Here is an 11,249-nt window from a genome sequence, read left to right as displayed (position 1 = left end):
TAGTTGGTATAAAAAAAGAAAGATAATCATACCCTTAAAAGTTATAAATTACTATATATTAAAAGTGGCATTATATTTCTTAGTATATTGAAACAAATCATGTATAACACCCTTAATAATATGTATATGTATTTATGTGTTGGACATAAACACTTACCCTTACATAAAAGGTTATGTTTCCTCTGTTATTAAATGATACATTTCAAAATAAATTCATAATCTTTTTAACAAGGTATTTTTATACAACTTTAGATTTTCTTTTCATTATCTGTCCTCTATTAAATATTAAATATCATGAGTATTTATATTTTGTATTAATAATAATGAATAATGAGAATATTTTATAGAAAGATCACTAATAATGAAGGTTAATTTCATATATTAGTTATATTTTTAAAAAAGTTCAACTAAATTAATTATTTTTATTGATTTGTATGCCTTTATTAGAAATGTCTTACATCTAGAACATCATGTTTTCTAATTAAGAGCTTAATACTGTTATTTGACTTATTAAACTTTCCTCACAAAATAATTAATGTAACTTATAACCCTCTTTTCTTGTTTCACTAAAAACTAAACTTGTTACTTTTTGGCTTTAATATTAATTGTTAAATTAAGTATAATAAATCAAACATAATAGTCCAAACATAACTATTTGATTATAATTTGTGAAAGGCTTCCCATTATCAAACGTGATAAATTGATAATGACTTCTGAAAAGCTTTAAACACCAAAGAAGCAACCCACAACGTTATGTATACAGTATATTATTTGGTTGACTCAGTACATTATTGTGGAATCCACACTAACTTTTTTTTTTTAAAACCAAATAAAAATAGTTTAAACTTTGCATAAAAAATACTTATTCAATTAAATGAAGATGTAAAGTCGTATTGTTATACTAAAGATCAGCGGGAGTCAGATGTTTGGTTTTCACGGTTCAATAGGTAAATCGGTTCACTGAAATTCTTCAGTGTTTCTCAACAACAAAGTCTCCATTCGGCGAAAACTGAAAGTCTGTATGGCCGGTTACCCAGACGGTCTATCGGTCTTTTGGTAAAAAGGAATGTTCACGTCACGTCACAAGTTAAGAACATTAATCCCGATTAAGAGTAGTAAAGCGTGATTAAACGTTCATTGGGTTTGTCTTAGTTATTCTGATAGGATAAGACCCATTAGAACAATATAAATAAGAGGGGATCCACATGGTAAAAGGTAATGTTATTCTAAATCCTGAACTAGATCACCTACATTGACCTCATCTAACTTGAGCATCATAGTATTTTTGCAGGTACCCCATCCTCTCGGACATCCAAGAAGAGCAATCGGGATTGAAGAGAAGACATGAGTAATTCGATAAAAGATATTCAATCTCGGATAAATTGTAAGAACACAGATAAAATAAAAACGAAGAAGTTATATGTAGAGAAAAAGGATCTACAAAGTTTATGCTTTAAAGTTTTTTTTTATTTTGAATGTAATTTTAACTTTATTTAAATTATTTATTCTTGAAATAGTTACCTACATAGTTCAATTTGAAGACTCTTCCACATTTTATACTGGAAAAAGTAGTAGACTGTTGTTAAGAAAATAAAATTTCTTTTTTTTCTTTATTTATTTTTTTCTGTTCTTCCACTTTTGTGATTCTTTGGCATCAAATAAACAAAGTGTTAGAGGTAAGTCAAGAATATAGGACCACTTTGAGCCAGCAGAAGATTTATCCTTACTTTAGAATAGGGAATTGCTTTCTGCATCCCCCAATTTGAACCTGCACCCCAAAGCTTTCAAAAAGACCATTTTACTTTTCCTTAAAGGGACTTCTGGATTGACTGTTTCGGAAATTTTACAAGATGTGAAATCCATGACATACATTCCAAAAAAAAATCATAAAAGATTTTTAGAATATATATATATATATAACATTTTATAGAATATATATTTTCAAAATGAGTTTTCTAAAACAAGTTTTTCGATATTTCATGTATTTTTGAAAGAGTTTTCCAAAATATACTTCTAAGAATAAAGAAATAAGAAGATCAATTGAGCCAATCCTATAAAATTCATAAAAAATAAGTAAAAATTATTTTTATCCAAATATTTTTGTGATAACTTCATTTAATATTTGATATAGAGTCCTTACGCTATATATAATAGTAATATATTTTTGAGTTATAAAAAATTATTAGTAGAAAACTTAAAAGTAATCATAACTTTTAATAGAAAAAATAGATTGAGAATAGGTAATCACATGCTTAACCAAAATCATCCAACCTCCAAACAACTTCTACACAAAAACATTGAACTAAAATCTTGGAACAAGAACAACTTCACTTTTGACAACACACAAAACAAAAATCATGTGTATCTGACATTACTTCATTTAAAGTAAACCACTTTTGACAAAATCCATAATAAATAAATAAATAAAAATTCCCAAAACGGTAACAACGGATGTAAAGTAAACCACTTACGTTTAAAAGCCAAAACTTTCTATAGAAAGACACATCTTTATTTAATTACAGAAATGGTATTTGTGAAACCATGCATAAAACAAAGTTAAGCATGTTATTTTTCTTGAGAATCACTTGAAGGGCATTAGCAAAATCAGAGGTTTGATTCAGTTAAAAAAGTCATTGCTAAACCGAGCAGTGTGAATGTATCTGAACAAACTTAGTCTCACTCAGTAAAAATAAGTATATAAAACCAGCCAATGATTAAAAGAAAAGGGTAACAAATTGAGGGCAAAGACTTCCACCAAGAAAAATGGCTAGTTTTTAATTGTGTAGAAGGACATTTGAGTAATCTTAAAGCAACAACCACAGACAATGCAGTGATTAGTGCTTCAACAATAGTACATGTTCAACCACTACACTCATTCTAAATGAAAAGCTAAAAAGGACATTAAACCATGTTGTTACTAGAAGAACTGGTAATCTTGTTATGATGCTACAACAAATAATCTGACACCATTGGAGTGTCAAGGACATAAATATTGCATTGAAATTATGTGAGGTAGATATACCAACAAACTTTGGACTGGAAGGATCCAAACAATATTATAGATATATATATCCAGATGCATCAAATCAATTACACATCCTAAACACTGTCCCAACTCTTCCTGATAACAGATTTCTGAAAAGAATGCAAAAGATTGCTAGTTTGGTACTACAGGGAACAATTGACATTCTATTTTCATCCTGATGATAAAGATCAGGCTGCCTACACTTAGGTAACAGTAAATCTGTATGCCATGTAAACTAGATGACATTTATTAATCCTAAATTTCCCTAATCTAACAATTAATGTGAAACATGTGCCGCACCTCAAGATTTATCCTCATCTGATTGAGAGCATGGGGGCTCAGAATTAACAAAGAAGTCGTCAACTGAAACATAAACAAATGTATCTTTGTCAAGATTTTCAAAATAAGAACTGAAAAGCAATAGCAGAAATTTCCAGATAGACTTTATCTTCTATGGTATAAGGTGCACTACTAGTTCATTTATTTCATGAAATTTAGATTTCATTCAAATGTCCACTTTGTAGTTTTGATATTTATTTTCCCTTGCAGTCCCCTACTTACTAAATTTTTATATATGTTCATATATTTCTTATTTATACTTTGGTCTCTAGTTTTGTAGAGTGGAAAACAAGAAAATTATGTTAAGTTCCCTGAATCCACCTACCATTGCAGAACTATAGAAATCCAACTAAAATTTTGTTTTTAAGTATTGGAATTTGGAACCTAATTACCTTATCTAAACTCCAGGTATAATAGATTAGTTTAACCTTTTCTTTTTATGTATTTCACAAGAACAAAACCCCATTTTCACACTGATGGAAACCCTGTCATTACTCTAGAGCGTCATTGGCAGACTGTTGGTCTAGAACTTAGATCCTATGTCAACAAAATATTGTTGGGCCACTACACATATATATATACACCATTGAACATTACCTATATCCTGTTGATCAGGTGATTCGAGCAAAATATCTGAATCGGATGGCAAAAATGGTGAACCAGGATAGTTTCCCAGAGCTCCTAGATCTGCAAAGAACTCAAGACAGTAAAATCAAGAAGACACCAACAGTGGTTGAACATATACTTGAAAATCTTGAGTATAATCCTTGACTGCATTCATTGATTTCTAATATGATTATCAGTTATTTATGTGGAACCAATAGCGCTTGAGACATCAAAACCTACATCAGATAACTTATAATAAAAACATTAAAATAATAACAGATCTTCATAAATAAAGAAAAAACCAATAAAGTCCAATTTTACTAGAAACTAAATATTGATGGTAAACCTGGTTCTTTTTTGTTATTACTGAGTCCAACAGATTCATCTTTTTCTTCTTAAATATTCAGATTACTTTGGGTAGACGAATGACATAACAGATCACAAGCTCAACATATGCAGTATATCTCAAACAACTCCACTTTTAAGTGGATATCTGAAAGCAAATCAAAGAGTTACATAAGAAATTACCTCCCAAGTTTGGTAAATCTGCCGTTAGATCTGATAGACTAAAATTCCATTGAATTTGATCCAGTGATCTGGAAATTCCATTGCCACCATCTGGCGCAAGCTGTAATCCTACTGAACTTGCCACATCAGATGTAAATGCTGTATCAAGAGCTGATGCATCTGCACCCATTCCTGATATTTCTGATGCAGTGAAGGGGAAATGGCCACTCGATGCAACTGATGTCGGACTTACTGGCATTTCTGAGACGGATGACATTGTACCATTTGGTTGAATAACAGGAGCCATATCAGGAGCGTTGTGGTCCATCACCATACTTCAACAAGGACAAAGGCAAAGCATATTACTTTTAATATAAAAAGAGGAAGGTCCTCCCTCCACTTCAAATTAATGATGAATATGTACGCACACGAAAAGCCACAACAATCTGGGAATAAAAATGGGCATGATGCAGAAAAACACCAATGGCACACAGTTACATGTAAAATAAATTACTAGATGTTGCATGGTAAACCAGCTCATTAAAAATTAAAATGCCTACCTACATGACAAAGGATCCTTTTAACTAACAGTTAGAAATACATTATCAGTCATACAACTGAACAGTTAATGATGAAATCAATTACCACTTAACCACAAAACACACATTTACACATTTCAGACAACTTAACTACAAAAGATAACAATTAGAGACCATATACAATCAATCAAAATTGTAATAGTGTCCTCTATAGAAGCCGCATAAAGGAATTATGTGTAGTAGGATAAGTTCTCACTCATTCCCAGAGTTCATTCGAATGGGGTGAAAGTTGCCTGGGGCAGGGACTCCATTAACTACATGACAACTTGATAAACCACAACCCATGGAATCAAGATGATGAGGTTGACCTGTTGCTTGCATGGGAGGCTGTTGTAGCACTGGGTATCCCATAGGTAGGTTGTTGACTGCACTGCAAACAAATGGCGTTAAAGAATAATGCAGGGAAATGAAAAAAAGTAAAGCAAAGTGACTTGTGCATTTATAATCTAACCCATCTTTTTAGGCTGAAATGTAAACAGAAAGAAACACAGATTATGCAAATGACTCATACCTGCAGGCCAACTAAACATTTATATGCCCCAATAATATAGCAAAAAATCCCCAGTGTTCATAAAAATAACAACCAAGAAATATATAAAAGGTTTCCTCAACTTAGATCTTAGGGTAATACAAAGCCAGAAATGAATAGACTAACAAGAAAATACTGAAGTTTCCAATTTTTGTACTTCAGAACTAAGAAGATAAAAGTTTCCAAGAAATCTCGTAATAGCACTAATAACTGACCACTTTTCAAGAATCCAAACTTCTTAACTAACCAAATTTTTTATTAAATCTAAACATTAACATATGCCAAGAAATCAGGCAGCACCATAGTTAATACCAGGAAAATGTATTTAATTATTGATTAATTCTCTTCAATTAATAATATAATTAAGTTTTCACAGCAATGACACAGCAAAGCCTCTATGCTTTCAAGAAACTTCAGAGAATCTTACTACTTTTTAATTTTCACAAAATGAAGTATCACTTTAGACCTTTTCAACAAGACACAATATGTTCCCTGTTGTTGGACATGAAGTTTAGAGTGCAGTAAGAATGAGATTGCATAACATGAGAAGTGACACATAAGTGTCATCACTCAAATCATCTCACGGTTTACTTTTAGCCAAGCAAAGATGTGCAGATTTTTGTGTTTAACACACACTGGCACACTTACGCACACGAAGAGAGGGCAAGAAAGAATGTACCAGGCATTGGATGGATTCCGTTCTGTATTGGAGCCAATGGAACCTTCGCAGGCATGGGACACTTCATGAGATGATACTGATGCTCAAGCAAATGATTGAATAAAAGAATTTGCTTTTTCAATTTTAGCCTGATATAGTAGGCCCTGAAGAAATCAGCGTTCTCTTCCTCCAACTTCTGCCATACTGAATTGAAAAGGACCAATTACAAAGCAATGGGACATGAGTCTGCATCTACTTTATAAGGCATGGAAAAAATTCAAGAAGGCAAGTAGTTTCATATTTTTTATATACACAAGATGTGTCAACTTTAAAATTATGTTAATTTCCATGTAATCTAACACATGAATCAGATAACAAATTAGACTAAATAAAACTTGGAAAATCATTACAATTTACAAATCAATATCATTTCAAACGTTTACTACAAACAGCATATACAATTTCCAGAACATGAACAAGTAAAAATGAATTCTATAGATATATTATTGATTACAATTTACAATGCAAAACATAAATGGCATGACGGAGAGCTTAAGATGCCTACCAAGGGTAGTGAATCCAGGATCTATCTTTGCCCGAGTCAGAAGTGTTTTAACCACTTCATCTTTATTCATATATAACTGTAGGCATCTTTCTATTAAATTCTGGACCTGATTGAATATTTAATCCAAAAGGAGAAAAATAAACAGATTAGTTCAGCTAAACTTCCGCAAATTATCCTCATAAAATTCAATCCATGAGATATAGGAAGCAAGTGGAAAAGTGGGAAATAACAGAAAACTAATCAAATGTTCAGCAAAGAACATATATCCTTACAAACTCAATATCCTGCCGTGAAACTTTTTTACTGTCATTACTTGTAGCAGAAGCTGAGCCTGTGTCTGTGACAGGAGCATCAGTTGTATGATTGTTTGGTTGTTCACTCTTGGGCTCATGATAAGCTTGAGTTGATGACTGTAATTCTTCTGAGCTCTGCAAATCCATAAAAGATTAGCTTATTGTAACTACAACAAATGTAAGCAGCTACAGGAGTTATGAAGGAAATCTAGAGGATTAGACATATCCATGTAAAATGCCAGAAATCATTCTGTAACAATGAATACAGCACGCATGTAGCTCATTAATATTTCGAACATTAAATATGTATAAATTAGTTTGCTTATAGAAGCATTCAACAAACTAGACACCTGGAAATGGCAAGGAACATTTTAGTATTTTTTTGGAAAATGCTGAATTTTGCCTCTCATTAACCTCCCTCATGTTCAATTTTGAGAAAAACATTATATCATTGCCTTTAAGTAATAGACCTTCATTCCATAATTATCCAGTGAATTTCCTGTTGTATAACAATTAGATTCAGAGCAACTACAACACCTGTTAACTTATTTATTACTTATGCTGGCTACACCAATGACAGATGAGATAACAAACCACCATACTAAAGCTCCATTTCTTCAATTTTAAAAACACAAACCATTATCTAGCTGCATTACTGTGCAATTCATTACACTAACCGAACATTATTTTTTCCTCGTCATATCAACACCCTTGTTGGTGCACATCATATCAGAGTTTTCCACCAAAACAACCAAATTAACAATGTCATATAAACACAGACAAAATCATTCAATCTCCATTCAAACCAAGTTACAAACACCAAAAACTACAAAAAGATTATACAGGAGGAATTAAGAAAAAGTTACAGATAAACTCTATTAGCAATGAGTGACATACATAATAAATGTACTCTAGTAATAACAGAACTACCACTGATAAGAAATTGGACTAAAATTATTTGTTAAAGCTTGTAAATTATAAACTTTTCAATTCTTCAACTATGATAGATGGGTGAACTAAGATATATCAAACCACAGTGATGTTTTCATTAATGATGTTTCAGACTCAGCTAATACGGGAAAATATATGCTTATATCGATTGAATTAAGTAGTTTCATAAGGGTAAGTTTGTCTTTCTCTTAGAAAACAGCACAGCATGCATCAAATGGTTGGCTGTAAATAGATTTTAAAAGGAATAATATCATGCATATATATTCTCAATGTTGACAGCCAATAAGGCCAACTGTATTAGATCCATAAAATTAATCATAGCGATGGTGGATATTGCAAACTATGCACCTACTACCAAGATAAAAAGCATACAACAGGGGAACCTGCAAGTTCTTCATTTCAACAGAAGGCTGACTGCATATCTTTCAGGGATTTAAGTAATCACTAACAGTCTTCGAATTCAAGATTGTTTGCATTCATGTCAATGACACCCTCAAGTTGAAGCAGTCTTCATATGAAACAAGAGGAGTAATGAGAGAATGGTAAACCATACCACTTAAATAAGCATATGGTTATTTGAGTCAAAAACCATCCATAAAGAAATCCAATATCAAAAAATACCTTTAAACAAATATAAGAAATAAAATGGTCTACATCAGAGAGAACCTCATATAGCAAAGAAAATGTAGTTGCACTTGCCTGTACTGTTAAAAAACTTTAAAAAGAAAATAATGTCCATTAACTGTGCAATTAAAAAAATTCCCAGAAAGGAAGGATGACAATTGCATTTATTACTAGACTAAAGTAGACATAAGCAAATTAGTGCTCCCAGTCTGAGATGCCGCAAAAAGTCACAATTTCCTTAGTTTTTATCTTTTCAGTAAACTTAGCAATTTCACCATTCCTTGTGAAAGAATAAATCAGATGAGCAGCCACGGTATATAAGTTGAATTGCAAATTTCTTAATCCAGAAAAAAAAAAATCAAAGTCGGTTCGGGTTCTCCAAGGATTAAGCAGTAATTAATCTTCAATTTTAGAAAACACGAGAACAGGGAAGAGGAGAATGCAATTATTTCAGAAAAAAATGGTAGTCGTGAACCAATGTCTTCCATCAATGAATTCTAAGCTCCTACAATTAAATAAAATGGTAGAACAAACAAAAAAAAACAGTATTTTTCAAATCTTAGAAAACAGGAATTGATGAACAAATTTGGAACAAACCAGATCTCAATTGTCAATGAGATGTTGAGAACTGAAGTTGAAGAAACACAGGAATTCATCAAGCAAGCTAACACCTTCAAAGGAATAAACTTTCCAAGCCACCAAACAACAAAGCACCCCCAATGCCCCCCGAAAACAAACACCCCATGAAGCAAAAACAGGAAATGAAGATCTAGCATATATATTACCTCACACCCAGTTCCTGAATCTCCAACCAGAAAAAAGAAAAACAAAGTTATATCGACGGATTCAAAAACCCCACCAGCTATTTCAAGCTGAATTAGCTTGGAAAATATGCATCAACTCATGGAAAGGGAAAAAGAATAGAAATTTGGGAAAATTAGGGAAGGCTGGTGAGTAGGGGCTGAGGTTGAAAGAATGAAGAAGTGAAGAGTGAATAATAATAATAATAATAATAGCATTTGAGGTTTAAGAAGATATTTTGAAAAGGTTGGAAAATGATATTTACATTAGGGACACAAGTCTGAATGACAATGAGGGTGGTGGAAGAAAATTACAGTGTGTGTGTGAGAGAGAGAGAGAGAGAGTGTGTGAGAGAGAGAGTTGTTCTGTGCAAAAGGTGAAGAGAGAGTGAAAGAGATAGATTGTGGAAAATTTTGGAATGGAAAAATCAAATTTTTGAAAAATATATTCTACTAAACAATTTGGGATTGTGACTTCTTTTGACTCATGTGCTTTGGACTTTTTATTATTAATTTTCTTGGTAAGTAAATAAATAATAAATAATGATGAGTAAAAAAAAATTATATTTATATAAGACAAAAAATATAAAAGTGTTCAAATTCTCATACCACTCAAGCCGCTGATTTATCGGCTTCAAACAACGTAATCGACAACAACAAAAAAAAGGAAAAAAACCAAACTAACTGGTTTTAAATTCATGCTTATAATATCTGTTGTAAAAAAATTTATAAACAATTAATGTTTTTTTAAAACAATAAATAAAACATTAATACTTTATTTAAGAAATTCAATGAATTACATTAATACTTTACTTAAAATTGAATGAATTACATTAATACTTTACTTAAAATTGAATGAATTACATTAATACTTTACTTAAGAAATTGAATGAATTTTGATTCTAATTATTTAAGAAATATTAATTAACTATGTGAAACTGTTTTTTTTATCGGTAATAAAAAAATAATAAATATGAATTACTTTAGGAGTGATCTAACCCTTATACATGAAACTCAATCATAACCTTAATTAGACTTATTTTTAAGTCAGCCTATACAGAACTCTCATATCTAATCCAGAGAAGACATATGGGGCAAACAATCATACAACTTAAATGAATATGTCATAAAACCTCATACAAACCAACAAACCTATGCACCAATTAGAAAAGGAAAAATGTGCAAACTGTGACTTAGATGTAACCCATGACCAAATCTCTTTAATTGAACAAAAGCAAAATTTGTTAGTACATCAATTATTCTCCTTTTAAAATTACTCGGTTTCTATGCTTTCAAACTTGTTGACTACTGCGATCCAAATAACTCCTCAAACCTCATTCACCGAAACAGGTGCACTGCTCATCCTAATATGGTAAAAATTTAACAATGGAACGTTTTTGCACACCAAGCCATGCACAAGAATGGTTCCACAATAAAAATCAAACTACCTGATTTTAAATTCATGCTTATAATATTTGTTGTAAAAAACATTATAAATAATTAATGTTTTTTTTAAACAATAAATAAAACATTAATACTTTACTTAAGAAATTGAATGAATTTTGATTCTAATTACTTGAGAAATCTTAATTAACTATCTGAAACCGTGACAAAATAAAATTCTTCTAGTTACTTAAACAAAATATTAAATGAATTTTATGATAAATAATTTTTATATTATTTTAAAAATATTTAAAAAATTCAGATAAGTGAATTTAAAATGTGATGGGATTTTTAATGAGATTTGTGACAA

The 11,249-nt window shown here is 31.1% G+C and overlaps 1 protein-coding gene across 3 annotated transcripts; it reads right to left on the bottom strand.

Annotated features, from left to right (window-relative positions):
• Window positions 1–3,019: 3,019 nt before the first annotated feature.
• On the bottom strand, window positions 3,020–9,917 carry LOC137818275 (uncharacterized). 3 transcript variants are annotated; one of them, XM_068621590.1, is made up of 9 exons: window positions 9,482–9,917; window positions 8,456–8,580; window positions 7,101–7,256; window positions 6,829–6,934; window positions 6,285–6,467; window positions 5,273–5,441; window positions 4,499–4,812; window positions 3,962–4,051; window positions 3,020–3,388 (listed from the first exon to the last, which is right to left on the bottom strand). In XM_068621590.1, exons 2-9 carry the CDS (start codon window positions 8,468–8,470, stop codon window positions 3,327–3,329), a joined length of 1,095 nt encoding a protein of 364 aa, XP_068477691.1. In that variant the 5' UTR covers window positions 8,471–8,580; window positions 9,482–9,917; the 3' UTR covers window positions 3,020–3,326. The 3 variants fall into 3 exon arrangements, with proteins under 3 accessions (XP_068477691.1, XP_068477692.1, XP_068477693.1); XM_068621591.1 differs by having other exon boundaries at window positions 9,294–9,665; XM_068621592.1 differs by lacking the exon at window positions 8,456–8,580 and having other exon boundaries at window positions 9,482–9,753.
• Between the last annotated feature and the right edge of the window lie 1,332 nt (window positions 9,918–11,249).

This window comes from Phaseolus vulgaris, chromosome 10 (assembly GCF_000499845.2).
Source record: "Phaseolus vulgaris cultivar G19833 chromosome 10, P. vulgaris v2.0, whole genome shotgun sequence".
NCBI lineage: Eukaryota > Viridiplantae > Streptophyta > Magnoliopsida > Fabales > Fabaceae > Phaseolus > Phaseolus vulgaris.
The sequence above is the reverse complement of the archived record's forward strand: the minus strand, read 5'-3'. Positions and strand labels throughout refer to the sequence as shown.

Bases quoted from the DNA above. Each gene is read 5' to 3' on its own strand.
- LOC137818275 (XM_068621590.1), bottom strand. The intron at 5,442-6,284 runs GTACATTCTTTC...TTTGCAGTGCAG, and splicing joins CGGAATCCATCCAATGCCTG to TCAACAACCTACCTATGGGA. The intron at 4,052-4,498 runs GTAATTTCTTAT...AGTTCTTTGCAG, and splicing joins AGATTTACCAAACTTGGGAG to ATCTAGGAGCTCTGGGAAAC.